This window comes from Rhinoraja longicauda, chromosome 14 (assembly GCF_053455715.1).
Source record: "Rhinoraja longicauda isolate Sanriku21f chromosome 14, sRhiLon1.1, whole genome shotgun sequence".
Lineage (NCBI taxonomy): Eukaryota > Metazoa > Chordata > Chondrichthyes > Rajiformes > Arhynchobatidae > Rhinoraja > Rhinoraja longicauda.
The window spans coordinates 10361661-10379561 of record NC_135966.1 but is presented as its reverse complement, the minus strand read 5'-3'; the positions used below and the strand labels follow the sequence as shown (position 1 = coordinate 10379561).

Sequence of the window (17901 nt, the reverse complement as noted above, 5' to 3'; positions counted from 1 at the left end):
TCCCTGTTGTTCGGGGCCGAGCTAGGCAGCTTCTGAGCTTCCTCTGCAGGCAGCGGCCCACCGGGACCCTCTTCACGGCGGCAAACCAGGCCCACCGGGGCTGTGTTTACTCACAGCGGTCTGCCTTACATCCTTCAGTAAGACGCCCAGTAATATCACGTGAATTGTGACTTGGAATGGTCAACATTGTGGGTCGAGGTCCTAATACACAGATTCAAGCCAAAGCAACCGTTAATAAGTTATCTGTTAATAATGAACAGTTTATAAGTTAACAGTTAGACTTGTAATTTTGAGAAAGAAGTAATTTTCTGAGTGTAAAACCGAGCTCTTAATCAGTAAGGATTAAGTTAAAGGAGTGTTTTCTCGCCACAGAAGAAGCAAGCAGAAGTCAGCAAAGCAGTCTCAGCAGATAGCACAACTGAGGGGAATCCTGGAGACACATTTACTATTCTCTCCACCAAAAGCCTCTTCCTTGGACAAAAGGTACAGGTTTTGATACTCGGGAGCATGGGAGGATAGGACTCCGTGCGATCTTATACAATCGTGTCTTATTCACGCAGTGGTAACTATCAATCAGCACTTCTAACACAAGACCGATCACTTTGGAAACTGGTAGCTGAGAGAAATTGTCCCATTAGTTGTAATTGCTTTGAAAATATCTAAATAATATCTAAGGTATTTATTCACAAAATGCTGGAGTAACTCAGCAGGTTACTGCTGAGTTACTCCAGCATTTTGTGAATAAATACTTTTGTTTTGTACCAGCATCTGCAGTTATTTTCTTATAAATAATATCTAAATTATGCCGATTGGTGTATTTTCATGCCCCCCTCCCCCCTTTGTACACATCATCCTTTGTGAGAAAATAATTTCACAAGAGGAAGATTTCTCTGCAAACACTTCCATCACCCTTAAAGTTACAATTTAAAGACTACCAATGCTTTACAAATAGTAAATTTGATGATGTGGGGATGCACCTATTGTTTAATTCAGTGACAGCACAGCGTCAGATATTGGGAGAGCACAAGGGAATGTTCTGTCCATTGTATCACCTGAGTTTATACACTGAGATATTGAGACAGTTCCATTCCCTTACCCTTTCTCCATAAAACCTATAAATCGTTTCCATTCAAATTCCCTAAAGATAGTTACCATTGAATCTACTTCCACCATTCTTTGTCCAATACTTAAGCCATTGAAATATTTTTTTGTAATAAAGATTTATAATTGTCTGTTTCCTGATGACACAGTCTGTTAATTCCTATTATATAATCAACGATAGAAATTAACAAATCCCATTTTTTTAAATGGAAAAACCTAACAAACTCAATTTTTGAAGGATATGTTCCTACTTCACCAATTTATTGCTGGTTTTAACGTTATTCACAGTCATAGAGTCATACTGCATGGAAACAGGCCCTTCAGCCCACCTTGCCCATACCAACCAACGTGTCCCATCTACACTAGTCCCACCTGCCTGCGTTTGGCCCATATCCCTCTAAAGCTATCCTATCCATGTAATTGTCTAAATGTTTCTTAAACGTAGCGATGGTACCTGGCTCAATTACCTCCTCCGGCAGCTCATTCCATACACCCACCACCCTTTGTGTGAAAAAGCTACCCCCCTGGTTCCTATTAAATGTTCCCCCCCTCACCTTAAACCTAATGTCTTCTGGTTCTTGATTCCTCTGGGTAAAAGACTCTGTGCGTCCACCCAATCTATTCTTCTCATGATTTTGTACACCTCTGTTAGATCACTATTCTCTGAAGGAGAGATGAATGTCATAGTAAGAAACTACGACAAATAGTAAAAATTTGAAACCCCATAAAAATGTTGTTTGTGCATAAATTATAAAAGTTTGGAGATTTCTGAGTGCCTTTCATTATATTTACAAAATATTTTACAAAAGAAGATTTGTTTTATTTAACGGGGGAAAATAAATTGCACTGGTTGTTGTGTGTAGCGACATTGTAAGATTGATCTTAATGAATTCTTCTATACATCACTAAACTCACTAACCAGAATGGGTCGACTTAATCATTGCAGCATTGTTCCCATTGATGATGGCTGCCACTGTTTTAACATTCCAGGCTTGTACCCAACTCCACCTTTCCTGGCTCGGTAGAGCACAGATTAATGTAGAATCTCACATAACCATGAAACCCCCCCTAAAAATCCAGCTTGGTTCACTGAGCCTATCTAGATGTCAGTTTGTTGCTGCAACAATATACATGTTGTTCCACTGCACCATTTTCTTTATGCAGATCTTTTATTTGCCTCTGCTTAAATTGGTTCCTCAATGTTTCCTTGATGAAGTGTTCTTTGCTTTGGAGAAGGCTATCGTCTTAAATCCCTTTGTAGGTTGAGCATGTAAACTGAGACCATGCCACAATGTTGTTTAAGAACAACCATGTCCAGAAGTAGACATTAAGAAGACACAGCACTTTATTAAGAGGTATGCGCGGGATTAGGGTTTACCAGGAGCATCAGAGAACGAGAAAAAAATATTTAAAAATAAAATTGATAAACATTTTGTTAAAAAGGGCAGCTGCAGCCTCACAGCACCAGAGACTCTGGTTCGATCCTGACTCTGATGGAGTTTGTACGTTCTCACTGTGACCATGCGGGTTTTCTCCGGGTGCTCCGGTTTCCTCCCACATTCTAAAAACATACTTGTTTGATGGTTAATTGGCTTCTGTAAATTGCCCCATGTCTGTCGGAAGCGAAAAGTGGGATAACATTAAACTAGTGAACGGGTGATCTGTTCTAGTATCCTTTTTTCCCCTCCCATTTGCTTTTAAATGTTGGTACAATTTCTGTCACTGTCCTCTGTGGATCTTCTGATCATGCTTAATATATCCATAAAACCTCTTCTGCAATAACCTCCCACATAGTAATGACACACTTCATATAAAACAATTGCCTTCTGTATATACCAGAAGATCCATGGACAAAATTAGGTCCAGGTGGGCAGTCATCATAGAGACATACAGCGTGGGAACAGGCCCTTTGGCCCAACTTGCCCACACCGGCCAACGTGTCCCATCCACACTAGTCCCACCAGCCTTCATTTGGCCCCGCATCCCTCTAAACTGGTCCTATCCATGTATCTGTTTAAATGTTTCTTAAAAGTTGCGATGGTATGTGCCTCAACTACCTCCTCCGGCAGCTCGTTCCATACACCCGCCACCCTTTGTGTAGAAAAATTACCCTTCAGATCCTATTAAATCACTTCAGGATAGACACAAATTGCTGGAGTAACTCAGCGGGACAGGCATCATCTCAGGAGAGAAGGAATGGGTGCCCTTTCGGATAGAGTCCCTTCTTCCTACAATGTGAAGAAGGGTCTCTACACGAAACGTCACCCATACCTTCTCTCCAGAGATGCTGCCTTTCCCGCTGAGTTACTCCAGCATTTTGTGTCTTAACGTCGGTGTAAACCAGCATCTGCAGTTCCTTCCAACACAAATCACTTCAGGAACTATTCAACAGCACTGGGGGGCAAAGTCCACAGGAATGGTGGAGAGGGGAGAAAACTGGAGATTCAAAGAAAACTGATGTTTTCTGTTTTGTAACAAATGCAATGTGTTTTTGCAGAGCTTGCTGTCTTTATCCTCTGCTTCAATGGGATTTTGTTGTGCTTTTCCACCAACCTTTCCTGCTCCTTTTTGTTCTCCTTTCACCCTGTTACTTTTGTATCGATGCTTTTCCTTGCAGTTGCACCTTATTCACAGTGAACTCAGTAACATAGCGAGCTTCGAGGTGGAGGCCATAATCAATCCCACCAGTGCTGACATTGAGCTAAAAGATGACCTAGGTAAATAATATGTGACTTTGCAGGTAACGTTGACTGAAGGCATTATGGAATTTAAATGTGGATCAGATTCTGGGCATTTATTACGACGGTAATTTGTTATTTATTCTCACTGTTAAAATTTTCAGTGCGTACATTTCCATAATTAATTCCAGTTCACCGTTACCTGTTCAAAGGGGTCGGGCAAACCATGCTTTGAAAAATCCTTCCCATTGTGCAAAGCAAAGTACTTCTGCAGCCTTCTCTTTCAAAATGTGCAGTTCATAAAAAAATGCTGACATAAATCAGTAAACAGATAGACACAAGGTGCTGGAGGAACTCAGCGGGTCAGGCAGCATCTCTGGAGAAAAAGGGTGGGTGATGTTACAGGTCGGGACCCTTCTAAAGTCACCCATCCTTTTTCTCCAGACATGCTGCCTGACCCGCTGAATTACTCCAGCACTTTGTGTCTATAGAAACATAGAAAAATAGGTGCAGGAGTAGGTCATTCGGCCCTTTGAGCCAGCACCGCCATTCAATATGATCATGGCTGATCATCGAAAATCAGTAGCCTATTCCTGCTTTTTTCCCATATCCTTTGATTCCTTTAGCCCTGAGCTAAATCTAACTCTCTCTTGAAAACATCCAGTGAATTGGCCTCCACTGCCTTCTGTGGCAGAGAATTCCACAGATTCACAACTCTCTGGGTGAAGAAGACTTTCCTCATCTCAGTCCTAAATGGCCTACCCCTTATTCTTAAACTGTGACCCCTAGTTCTGGACTCACCCAACATCGGGAACACTTTTCCTGCATCTGGCCTGTCCAATCCTTTAAGAATTTTATATGTTTCTATTAGATCCTCTCTCATCCTTCTAAATTCCAATGAATACAAGCCCAGTCGACCCATTCTTTCATCATATGTCAACCCCGCCATCCCGGGAATTAACCTGGTGAACCTACACTGCACTCCCTCAATAGCAGTAATGTCCTTCCTCAAATTAGGAGACCAAAATTGCACACAATACCCCAGGTGCGGTCTCACCAGGGCCCTATCTTTGGTATATACCAGCATCTGCAGTTCCTTTTTTACACAATGAGTAAAAAGCCCTTGGCTCTCCAAAAAGTGTTTTGCTTATCTTTTTACTTTGGGGCATAAAGATTATATGGCATTTATATCTATAATGATGATGTAACAAAGTGCTCTGACATTAGTTTTGTTGATATTGAGTAAAAGCAATCTTTGCTTCCAAAGCAATCTTTGGGTTTGGTCTGCATTATGTATCCAGAGATGGAACTCAGCGGGTCAGGGAGCGAGCCGTTTGCCTCTCTAAGGAGAATAAGACGGTGATTAAAAAGAAACTTTGCTTGCCATGGGAAGTAGGATCTTTGAAAGATGGTTTGAAAGATGGTTTATAAGATGTATATGTAAAGCTTTGTGATAATGTGTTGTTGGTTGTTTGGAGCCGAGTGGGCTGAATATGTTTGAAGGTCTTTTCAGTTGATCGTCAAGTTAAGTGTTCAACCTGAAATGTTTCTGATTTGCTTGCCCGATGCAGATTTAAAGAGAGGTCTGTTGTTTGCAGGAGTCGCCTCTGAAAGACTGCCGATCACCCAGTCTGCCAGTTTTCTTTCCAGCATGGTTGATGTTCTGTATGTTTATTTGCCTGTTTATAGTTACAAGTTGTGCAGGCTGACATTGCGACAATTGACAGTGATGTTGTCGTTCACCCTACGAACTCTGACTTCTACACTGGTGGGGATGTAGGTAATGACAACTTCTGTGCAGTGAGAGTGCATGTGGATCAGTGGCAAATCTTGTTCTGCCTGGCTAACTCGATTGGCATTTCCTGCTTCCAGCAATAGCAAATTAAAGTGCCTGGTCCGCTCCCTTAAGTTTTCACTATATCAAAGTTAACTCGCATTCTCCTTTCATTGCTAATCTCCTGGGAGTCAGGGTTTCAATGGAACTGATCGTATTGAATGGCGGTGCTGGCTCGAATGGCCTACTCCTGCACCTTTTTTCTATATTTCTATGTAACTTGGGCAGACTAAAACCTCAATGAGGAATAATTTTGGGCAACTTTAACCTAATGCCTTATGTGCCAAATTGGGTATCGTGTTCGAATGTCTCAATTAAATTAGACTTATTGATAATATGAAGTACAGACTTGCATTTCTTTTCTCATGACTATTGCTGGAAGGATGAAAAGATTTACCCTCTGAATTTAAAAACTAATGTTGCTTTCAATTTTCACTGGTAAAGATACCATTTGTTCTTGTTTCCGCTGAGGCTCCACGCTTCAGAGGAAGTCCTGATAGCATTTCTCCTTCAAACGCGTGATTTGTAGCAGGCACTATGGCTAATGGTGGTGATGCATTGTGACCGTGCCAAAAATGACAAAGACAAAACACAAATTACGTTTAAAATTTAATGCTGCAGTGAATCTACTTTACACTTTCTTCATTAAATTTAAATATTAAAACTGAGGAACAAAGTCTTTCACTTTTTGGACGCCTTTGCCAACATTAAACAGTCCCAAAGATCCACACCAAAAGCTGGAGTAACTCAGCGGGTCAGGCAGCATCTCTGGAGAAAAGGAATAGGTGACCTTTCCGGTCGAGACTCATCTTCAGACCCGAAAATCTCGACCTGAAACATTACCTATTCCGTTTCTCCAGTGATGCTGCCTGACCCGCTGAGTTACTCCAGGTTTTTGTGTCTATCTTCGGTTTAAACCAGCGCCTGCACTTCCATCCTACACATTAAACAGTCCCAGTCATGTTTAGAATGTTTGAGCATAGACCAGTACTTAGTATTTCCCACATCTTAGAAGGGAATCCTTTCTAAGCCATCTTGGCAATTCCATCTTCCATGTCCGCCGCTTCTCAATGTGAGGTTGCTGGTTGATTGCCAGCTTGCTTAATGATGGTTTAGTGTTGTTCCTAGTCCTTGGAACTTTTTACATTGAGCATTGTCAGAATTGTTGCCGTCCTGGTGATCATGGTATTTCCATCATATCAGGGTGGGGATTTTATAGGCCATTGAGCCAGAGGGAATGAAGAAGACCAATGTTTTTGGATGGTTCAGGCTTGTAAATCATGATATACAATACGATACGATAGAACGTTATTTATCCCAGGAGGGAAATTGATCTGCCAACAGTCCATAAAACACAAGATACATGAAACATGAAATTAAAGTAACGAGTGGGAAGGATTGGAGAGGTGCAAAGATTGATTGGGGGGGGGGGGGGGGGGAAGAGGGGAGGGCGAGGGAGGGGAGTCCGTCTACCCCACCACAGATGGGGGAGGAGTTGTAAAGTTTGATAGCCACAGGGAAGAAGGATCTCCTGTGGCGTTCTGTGCTGCATCTTGGTGGAACCAGTCTGTTGCTGAAGGTGCTCCTCAGGTTGACGACTGTACCCATGGAATTACCGTCTTGCTCTTCTCAGCAGAACCACGAATGTTCATATAATTTGCACCCCTGAAAGCAGAAAAAAATAAATTTGTGATTCATTTGACAAACAGATTCCTTAAGTGTGGTCACACTGCAAAACTGGTGTTTGTAATTTGCTTTTGCAGTTTTTCGCAGGTAACGTCAAACTTCTGAGCACACCAGACACATTCCTATCAGCTTGGGGCTCATCGGAACACATCTTCTTAAACATTAATTTCCCGGCGAAAAAACATTTTCAGTCCTTTTGTTTTAATCAATGTTGCAACTTTAAAAAAATTCCGGTTCCTCCAAATGCAAACTTTTATTTTGGTTTAAGAGCAAGGTGGAATCTTGCTTCTTTGCTGATGGGCTACATAGTATGGGGTTCTCAGAAGGTTGCTATCAGCAGCTGGTGAAGTTGGGCTCCTGGCTGTGCTTTGTAACCTCTAAGACTACTACACACTACAAATAACGTGCATCACAATGAATGAAAAAGGTTTGAATTACAGTAGCAAATATATGTCTTGTTAAAACCTGTGGAAAAATTTGAGATCATTTACAGATCACACATCATGTTCAGCTCATTAGATGGGAACCTTATTCTCCCTTTTCCCATTCGGCAGAAGGTATAGGAGTGTGAAAACACACACCTTCAGATTCAGGGACAGTCGTCCCCCCGTCCCCCCCCCCATGTTATCAGGCAATTGAACCATCCAACCACAACCAGAGAGCAGTGCTGAACTACTATCTACCTCATTGGTGACCTTGGACTATCCTTGATTGGACTTTGCTGGCTTTACCTTGCACTAAACATTATTCCCTTATCATGTATCTACACACTGTAAACAGCTCGATTGTAATCATGTATTGTCTTTCCGCTGACTGGATAGCACACTGCAAAAGCTTTTCACTGTACCTCAGTACACATGACAATAAATTAATATGAACTGATGAAAGTGTGTAGGGAGTGGATGAGAAAGTGAGATAATAGACAATAGACGCAGGAGTAGGCCATTCGGCCCTTCGAGCCAGGTACCATTGCACTAGTGTGAATAGGTGATCGATGGTCAGTGTGAACTCAGTGGGCCGTGGGGCCTGTTTTTCTTTTGCTTGCTCTATAATATGAAAAGATGCATAGGGGTGTTTGTCACTAGATCGGCAGTTGAAGGATCTCAGTTGATCTGAAAACAACCTTTAGAATACACGCATATTAAACATTTTACAACTTCCATAAGTCCCTCAGCATATGAAGATAGACACAAAAAGCTGGAGTAACTCAGCGGGTCAGGCAGCATCTCTGGTGAAAGGGAATGGGTGATGTTTCTGGTCGTCAAAACTTCACCTGTTCCTTTTCTCCAGAGATGCTGCCTGACCCGCTGAATTACTCCAGCTTTTTGTGTCTGTCTTTGGTGTAAACCAGCATCTGCAGTTACTTCCTGCACCCTTAGCATATGATATCTGTTGCAGCATAACTTCGATTAAGAGTACATTTATGACTCACTGCTTGACTAATTTGTTCAAAACAAACTCCCACACCAGATTTCTTCAATGTTTTGACTAACTTACAAATTCTACCGTGTTTACTTTTTCTCAAATCATTACAACCTTACCAGTGTAAGTCAGTATGCTGTTTTTGCTTCAGTGCCGCAGTTGTAAATTCTTACTTCAACATTTAGGAGCTGCTTTGGAGAAGAAGGGCGGCAAAGAGTTTACAGAGGCTGTTAGCGAACTACGCAAGAAGAATGGACCCTTGGACACAGCAGGAGGTACAATCACATGTTTAATTTTAGATGAAGTTAGATTGATTTAATTTCTTATACACCAGGTTGCAATGAAGCCCACAAGGCATTGGACAGATGTGCTACAATGTGGAGAACTATATTCTGCACTCTGTATCTTTCCCTTTGCTCTACCTATTGTACTTGAGTTTGACTTGATTGTATTTGTTTAGTTTAGCTTTAGTTTAGTTTAGAGATACAGCGCAGAAACAGGCCCTTCGGCCCACCGATTCCACGCTGACCGGCGATCCCCGCACACTGACACGGACCCACACGCTAGGGACAGTTTTCCAATTTTGCCACAGCTAATTATCCTGCAAACCTGGAGTGTGGGGGAAGCCCAGAGTACCCGGAGAAAATCCACGCAAGTCACGGGGAGAACGTACAAACTGCGTACTGTGTGTGTGTGTGATTTGTGGCACGGTGGCGCAGCAGGAGAGTTGCTGCCTCACAGCGCCAGAGACCCGGGTTTGATCCTGACCATGGGTGCTATCTATACAGAGTTTGTACGTTCTCCCCGTGAACGTGTGGGTTTTCTCCGGGTGCTCCGGTTTCCTCCTACACTCCAAAGACGTACAGGTTTGCAGGTTAATTATCTTTGGTAAAAATTGTAAATTGTCCCTAGTGTGTGCGGGATAATGACAGTGTAGGGGGATCACTGGTCGACGCGGACTCTTTGGTCTGAAGGGCCCGTTTCTGTGGTGTCTCTAACCTAGGCTGATGTGAAAATACTCTATCTTGCTTTTGCCAGCTGTGCTCAGTTCAGGCCACGGGCTGCCGGCCAAATTTGTCATCCATTGCAACAGCCCTGGCTGGGGATCAGACAAATGTGAAGAACTCCTGGAGAAAACGGTGAAGAACTGTCTGGCATTAGCAGATGAAAAGAAGCTGAAGTCTATTGCCTTCCCATCAATTGGCAGCGGGAGGTAAGGAAACATTCCTCATCCTGTGACATGCAGAACTGTACTGTTTCCAAAGCAAAATAATTCAATTTGAATGAAGTCTGTGGATATTGACATCCGTGCACCCAATTAAAGGTATTTATTTCACAAAATGCTGGAGTAACTCAGCGGGTCAGGCAGCATCTCAGGAGAGAAGGAATGGGTGACGTTTCGGGTCAAGACCCTTCTTCAGACTGATGTCGGGGGCGGGACAAAGGAAGGATATAGGTGGAGACAGGAAGACAAAGGGAGAACTGGGAAGGGGGAGGGGAAGAGAGGGACAGAGGAACTATCTAAAGTTGGAGAAGTCAATGCTCATACCACTGGGCTGCAAGCTGCCCAAGCGAAATATGAGGTGCTGTTCCTCCATGCACCCAAGATAAGATATAAACGTGTCGTTTCTTCTAAAGAGGTAAAGCAATGCTAAAAAATATTATGTGAGAGCCAGCACTTAACACGTCGTTTATTTGCTGTTACCCTGCACATTCATTTGATTTAAGTAATGTGCGGTTGAATGTGTGAAGCCAAGCACACATTTTAATTCTTTACTTCGGTTTAGAAACATAGACATGGAAATTAGGTGCAGGAGTAGGTAATTTGGCTCTTCGAGCCAGCACCGTTCATTCAATTTCACCGTTCAGAGATCATTCAATATGATCATGGCTGATCATCCAAAATCAGTAGCCTGTTCCAGTTTTTTTTTTCCCCAGATCTCTTGATTCTATTAGCCCAAAGAGCTAAATCTAACTCTCTCTTGAAAACATCCAGTGAATTGGCCTCCATTGCCTTCTGTGGCAGAGAATTCCACAGATTCACAACTCTCTGGGAGAAAACGTTTTTCCTCATCTTAGTCCTAAATGACCTACCCCTTATTCTTAAACTGTGACCCCTGGCTCTGGACTCCCCCAACATGGGGAACATTTTTCCTGCATCTAGCCTGTTTAATCTGCATCTTTTTCCTGCATCTAGCCTGTCCAAGAATTTTATATGTTTTTATAAGATCCCCTCTCATCCTTCTAAATTCCAGTGAATATGAGCCCAGTCGACCCATTTTTTCATCATATGTCAGTCACGCCATCCCGGAAATTAACCTGGTGTCCCGGGAATTAACCTTAGTTTAGAGATACAGTGCAGAAACAGGCCCTTTGGTCCACCAAGTCCACGCCAACCAGCAATCTCCTGTACATTTCTTCTATCCCACACACGAGTGTAGTGCAGTGTAGGGTATTTCGGTTTCCTCCCACACTTTAAAGAAGTACAGGTTTGTAGGTTAATTGGCATCGGTAAAAATTGTAAGTTGTTCCTAGTGTGTAGGATCGTGTTAGTGTACGGGGATCGGTGGTTGGCACGGACTGTAACAACAACCAGTGCAATTTATTTCCTCACGATAAATAAAACAAAACTTCCTTTGTAAAATATCTTAACTCTGTAGTAATGAAGGGCACTCAGGAATACCCAAACTTCTATAATTTATGTACAAACAACATTTTTATGGGGCTTAAATTATTTACTATTTGGAGTTGCTTCTTAATATGACTCTCATCTGTAATTCAGAGAATAGTGATCTTATAGAGGTGTATAAGATTATGAGAGGAATAGAGTCTTTTGCCCAGAGTAGGGGAATCGAGAAGCAGAGGACATAGGTTTATGGTGAGCGGGGGTTGATTTAATGTGAACCTGAGAGATATCTTTTTTATACAAAGTACGGTGGGTGTATGGAACAAGCTGCCGGAGGAGGCTGTTGAGGTGGGTACTATCGCAACGTTTAAGAAACATTTAGACAGGTATCTGGATGGGGTAGGTTTAGAGGGATATGGGCCAAACATAGGTAGGTGGGATTAGTTCAGATTGGACATGTTGGTCGGTGTGGGCAAGTTGGGCCAAAGGGCCTGTTTCCACGCTGTACGACTCTATGATTCTATATCTGCAACCAACGAACCAGTAAATATAATCGCAGAAAGGTATTTGCTATTGTATGTTATATGGAGATTATGACGTGACAAATTGTCTGTGATTTGAATGGCAAGAGGTATAATTTGTGTTTCCCTGTGTGCCAGTCCGTAACTGTGTGCTAACCTGTTGTTGATTCGCCAACAGAAATGGGTTTCCCAAGCAGAGTGCTGCCCAACTGATCCTGAAAGCCATTTCCAGCTACTTCGTATCTACAATGTCGTCCTCAATCAAAACTGTCTACTTTGTGCTTTTTGATAGTGAAAGTATCGGGATTTACGTCCAGGAAATGGCCAAACTGGATGCTAACTAAAGATGTCCACTCACTCAGGGAGAGCTCTTCAACATTGTGATGCTTACCACTTTTTTTGTAAGTTACTAAAGCAAAAAAAAGGGCAGGCAATTGAAAGGAATCTTTGATCAGAATCTGGTTCTTAATTTTACTATGGCACTGACATTTGGCTTGAAAATGGATTATGCACTGTCATCAGAAAGTCACTAGAATTCATTGTATTTTAGTATATATTTTGTAGTTTTTAATTTGCACCAGAGACGATTACTCATGGTCCTATGTTGCCAGTCTGAATATTTTTAATTCTTAACTGGGAGAGGATGGGAGATACATTTTGTAACTCTGTTGTGGTACATTGATGTGCACGAAGATTAATTCGTTGAAATTGCTTGGTGCGATAAAACTGTATTTTGTCTACATTACATCTGATCGCCACAAATAGCTGTCGAGAGTTATGATAAAATGGAGTTTGTCATTTGTTTATTAAATGGTTGGAGTGTGGTGGACATCTGTTTTTTAGTGTATATATATATATATATATATATATATATATTGTGGTTGTGTTCTTTCATTCTGTTTAAAATTAGTTCATGGTTACGATGCGAACAAGAAAAACTGTGGTTTGGAGGAGGATAATCATTTTTGCATAGCTATTTTCACACCTTTGTAAATGTTATTAGAACGACTTTCTTACTAACTTGCAAAACTGGAAATTAGTACTTTATAGAAAGGAACTGCAGAGACTGGTTTATACCGAAGATGGACACAAAGTGCTGGAGTAAATCAGCGGGTCAGGCAGCATCGCTGGAGAAAGAGAATGGGCGATGTTTCGGGTTGGGACCCTTCTTCAGACTGAGTCATTCATTCATTTTCTTCAGAGATGCTGCCTGACCCACTGAGTTACTCCAGCACTTTTGTGTCTGTCTATGGAATTTAGTACTCCTTAGGACACTGAATTTTCTACATGGTAGTTACACAGTGGTTAACTGATACTTGTGGTAGAAAGTTATGCTAGTCACCAACAGAATAAGCTGCTTATGTTTGCAGAGATAAGTTAATTAAAAGTCTTATTGTTCCTTGAGTGACTTTAATTGAACACACCCTGCTTTCTCTCCTTCACCAAACCAGCCACCCCCCCCCCCTGACAATTTCCGACATCGTCTCTGGTTTTCATCACCTCATTGTGTCTCTGTCAAGCACCATTAGATGCCAGCACTGTCCATGGACCATCACACAATGTCAACAAATAGAAAAAAGCACAGTCACCATCTCTGATTTTAAAACCCTACGCTATCCCCTCATGCAGGTGTGAGGAGCACAAATCAGCCTGCTGTGTGAATTTTTCACTAAGCCAGCAATTCCCGTTGGTTGTCCCGTCCACTGGGAGTGGACACTGGCACTGCCAATGGTTCCCTCAGACCCGGCATTGATCCCATTCGGAACAGACACTAGGAGCGAGAATGACTTCTTCAACCCCAACTTCAATCCCACTGAGAACTGAGTTATACAACAGGGTAGCACGGTGGGGAAGCGGTAGAGTTGCTGTTTTACAGCACTAGAGACCTGGGTCTGATCCCGACCATGGGTGCTGTCTGTACGGACTTTGTACGTTCTCCCTGTGACCTCATGGGTTTTCTCTGAGTGCTCCAGTTTCCTCCCACACTCCAAAGACGTACAGGTTTGTAGGTTAATTGGCTTCGGTAAAATGGTAAATTGTCCCTAGTGTGTAGGATGGTATCAGTGCGCGGGGATCGCTGGTCGGCGTGTACTTGGTGGACCGAATGGCCTGTTTCCGCGCTGAATCTCTAAACTAAGCTAAACCAAACCAGTGACTGATGGTCCTAGTTACTGGCAGATTATTTGGTACGAGGGCATCAACATTGAGGCAGAGTGTGAAGCCACTCACTAAACAGCCAACCAACATGCATGTTACCTGGTCCAACTTAATCCAAATGGCCTTGTATCATCAATGCAGTAACTAGATGGCTCAGACTCGAGCCTGACCTCTGCCCATCGTCCTTCCTGCCCGTTTCCAATTGAGTGCCACACTGACTGTTCCCACTGAGGGTGATGATGCCCACCGATGTCCTCCCGCTCAGAGCTGACGTCGCGGAGTGTAGACATCGTCGGCAGTGGTGACTCCCTCACACCGACCTCACACCGCATTGAGAGTGGTCATGGCCATTGGCAGTGACTCGTGCAAACCTAAACCTTTCTCCCAGAGGCGACACTGGTACAACAGTGACTCCTTCAAACCCAGCACCCATCCACTGGGAACAGACACTGGCACAACTGTGACTCTCTCAAACACGGCACTGACCCACTGGGAACTGACACTGGCACAACTGTGACTCTCTCAAACACGGCACTGACCCACTGGGAACTGACACTGGCATTACCAGTGACTCCAGCACCGACCCATTGAGAACAGATACTGGTACAACAGTGATTCTCTCAGACCCAGCACTGACTGCACAGGGGAGAGACACTGGTACAACAGTGACCCGAGCACCAACCCATTGAGAACAGACACTGGTACGGCAGTGACACCCACAAACCCAGCACCCCCCTGCTGGAAACAGACACTGGCACTGCCAGGGTCTCCCTCTGACACAGTGCTGACCCACCTAGAACAGACACTGCTGGTACAGTAGTAACTCACTCACGCCCAGCACTGACCACACCAGGGGCAGACACTGACACTCACACTGGCTCCCCCAGACCCAGCATTGACCCCACTGACACTGTCAACGACCCCAGCACCGAACCACTGCGAATAGACACTGACATGACCAGAGAGCCCCAACTCAGACTATAATGAAGAGACACTGGCACTGCTGGTGACTTCCACAAACCCAAGCGATCCCTGTCTTTCATGCCTCTGTACTATGGAAACTATTGCTTGCCACATCCCATAAGGCGGTAATTACCCTCCCAACTACCGTTCCACTCTTTAGGTGAGGGGGGGGGGGGGGGTCACTATTTCCTGTGGAATTATCCTCCCGAATACAAATCATTCCGCAGAAATGAAAGGAAAAAACATTATTGAGGTAGATAATGCAGCTCACCAAGACTGGAATTTATTTAAAGGGCAGCTAAGAAGTTACAAGGGAGCAGTTAGTTAACTGATAAACCTTGCCAGCTTGGTAAAACTCTTTATTTCAGAAGGTAGCACACTGGAGCTAAGTGCCAGGGTAAGGACAAAATGCTTGTGGTACAACCAGGAACAAATCTACCTGGAGGGCAAGGAGTTGAGGGTCAATTGGGAACTGATGGCGCATCAAGACAAAGACAAGCCACAGATGGTTCAGTTTAGTGTATTGTCACGTGTACAGTGAAAGGCTTTTGTTGCGTGCTAACCAGTCTGCAGAAAGACAATACATGATTACAATCGAGCCATTATAGTGTATAGAAGATACGTGATAAGGGAATAACGTTTAGTGCAAGGTTAAGTCTGTAAAGTCTGATCAAAGATAGTCCGAGGGTCACCAATGAGGTGGATAGTAGTTCAGCACTGCTCTCTGGTTGTGATAGGATGATTCAATTGCCTGATAACAGCTGGGAAGAAACTGTCCCTGAATCTGGAGGTGTGCGTTTTCACACTTCCGTACCTTTTGCCTGATGGGAGAGAGACGGACCATGCCAATCTATCCCAAGCAAGACACTTGACTCAGATTGCCTTTCTGAAGAACATTTTGTACTCCACAACCATCTGCTGTTGGGATCTATGATTTGAAAGTAGAATAGTGATTTGTAATAGTGGTGAAAGCATCAATCGAATTTGTAGAAGGTATATCGACCTAAATAAAGTTATTTGGTTGGTATGTGGTCTTGTTCCTATGTTCCACCATCCCGTCAGCTTGCAATGAAATCAGTAGGTGTTCTGTCACAATGATTCTGACACTTAATCACTATGACAATAGGTGCAGGAGGAGGCCATTCGGCCCTTCGAGCCAGCACCGCCATTCAATGTGATCATGGCTGATCATTCTCAATCAACATGATTAAACAGAAGTAAACATATAATTTCCCATAAATGAGAATTCCTGAAAAGATACATCTTAGTTTTGTTTATTATTGTCACGAGCACCAAGGTGAAAAGCTTTTTTGCTGCCTGCTATCCAATCAGTGAAAAGACTGTACAGGGTGACAATCAAGCCAGTCACAATGCAACGTAACGGATAGTGCAAGGTAATATCCGTTTAAAGATAGTTCGAAGGTCTCCAATGGGGTAGATTGGAGTTCAGGACCGCTCTCTAGTTGGTGATAGGATGGTTCGGTTGCTTGATAACAGCTGTGAAGAAAAAGCCCCTGATTCTGGAGTTGTGCGTTTTCACACTTCTGTACCTCTTGGCTGATGGGAGAGGGAGCGGCCGGGGCTGGGACTGGTCCTTGATTATGCTGGTGACATTGCCGAGGCTGCATAAAGTGTAGATGGAGTCAATGGAAGGGAGGTGGGTTTGTGTGATGGTCTGGGCTAAGTCCACAACTCTCTGCAATTACTTGCGGTCATTGAGGGATAGAGGCAGACAACACAGAAAGCGGTCCGTCGACCCAACTCGTCCACGCCGATCAAGGTGCCTCATCTAAGCGAGTCACATTTGCCCGTGTTTGGTCCATTTGCCTCTGAAACATTGCTATCAATGTACCTGTCTTTTAAAACCTTTAACCTTTGGCGTTATCTAAGATCACGTGTTAGTGAAGGGGAAGTTGAGGTGCTTCCACTGCAACCGTCTTAAATGGTTCTTTATTTTCATGTGTGCACTGCGCAGTGAAATTCTTTTAGCATAGATCACACATGCACAAGTTGCCATATTTTGCCGCCATTTACAAAAGTTCAAAGTCCGGTCCACTCGATGGATGTACGGGAGCATCTCCCAATCCAGGTAAGTCCGTCCGTCACCCTTGATCGGCTCTTCTTGGGTGTAAGGGACAGAAGCTTGAAAAGCGCACACCACCAGACTTGGGACACTACTTTTTCCCCTCTGTTATCAGGCTTCAGAACAGTCCTTCCATAAGCCAGGGTGCTGTCTGATTCACCTCTACCCCATTGTGGACATTGGATTTTGTCTATGGAATTGATGCGCTACTAAACTGACAAGTATGTTCTGCACTCTGTATTTTTATATTTGCTCTACCAATTATACTTGAGTTTGACTGGATTGTATTTATATATAGTATTGTCTGATCTAATTGGATAGTGTGCAATACAAAGCTTTTTGCTGTACCAATACAATAATAAACCTTAATCTAAACCCTGATCAAAACACACACGGAAGCACAGTCATCCCTTCATCCTGCAGTTCTTCACCCTCACTGATCTCTCCATTTCACCCATGGGTTGACTGCTTGGGGATATAGACCATCTTTAGACATACAGCGTGGAAGCAGGCCCATTGGTCCACCGGGTCCACGTCAACCAACAAGCCGCATTCATTAGCACTGGCACCGTAATCGAATGGTGGAGTAGACTCGATGGGCCGAATGACCTAATTCTGCTCCTATATCTTGTGGTCTTATCGCGCAACCCAACCATCTGCCCATGACTTTCATCTGTACTTCACGCTGCCTCAAGAAAACAGTCGACATAATCAAGGACCACTCACACTCCAGTCATTCTCTCTCCTCTCCTTTCTCATCCAGAGTGTTTGCGGGGATCGGCAGAAGTTGGGCAGGGGATGGGCTTATACTCGCTGGAATTTAGAAGACT

The 17901-nt window shown here is 43.4% G+C and overlaps 1 protein-coding gene across 5 annotated transcripts in view; it reads left to right on the top strand.

Moving 5' to 3' along the window:
- Positions 1-16009, top strand: part of macroh2a1 (macroH2A.1 histone) — a 39005-nt gene extending 22996 nt beyond the window's left edge. For 4 of the 5 annotated variants that reach the window (XM_078411399.1, XM_078411403.1, XM_078411402.1 and 1 more), the window contains exons 5-9: positions 373-483; positions 3719-3818; positions 8907-8996; positions 9760-9934; positions 12047-16009. In XM_078411399.1, coding sequence (XP_078267525.1) covers positions 373-483; positions 3719-3818; positions 8907-8996; positions 9760-9934; positions 12047-12212 — 642 coding nt within the window. In that variant the 3' untranslated portion in view covers positions 12213-16009. Of the gene's footprint in view, positions 1-372; positions 484-3718; positions 3819-5468; positions 5560-8906; positions 8997-9759; positions 9935-12046 lie in introns of all 5 variants that reach the window. The other variant, XM_078411400.1, reaches the window with a different exon arrangement.
- Positions 16010-17901: the final 1892 nt, after the last annotated feature.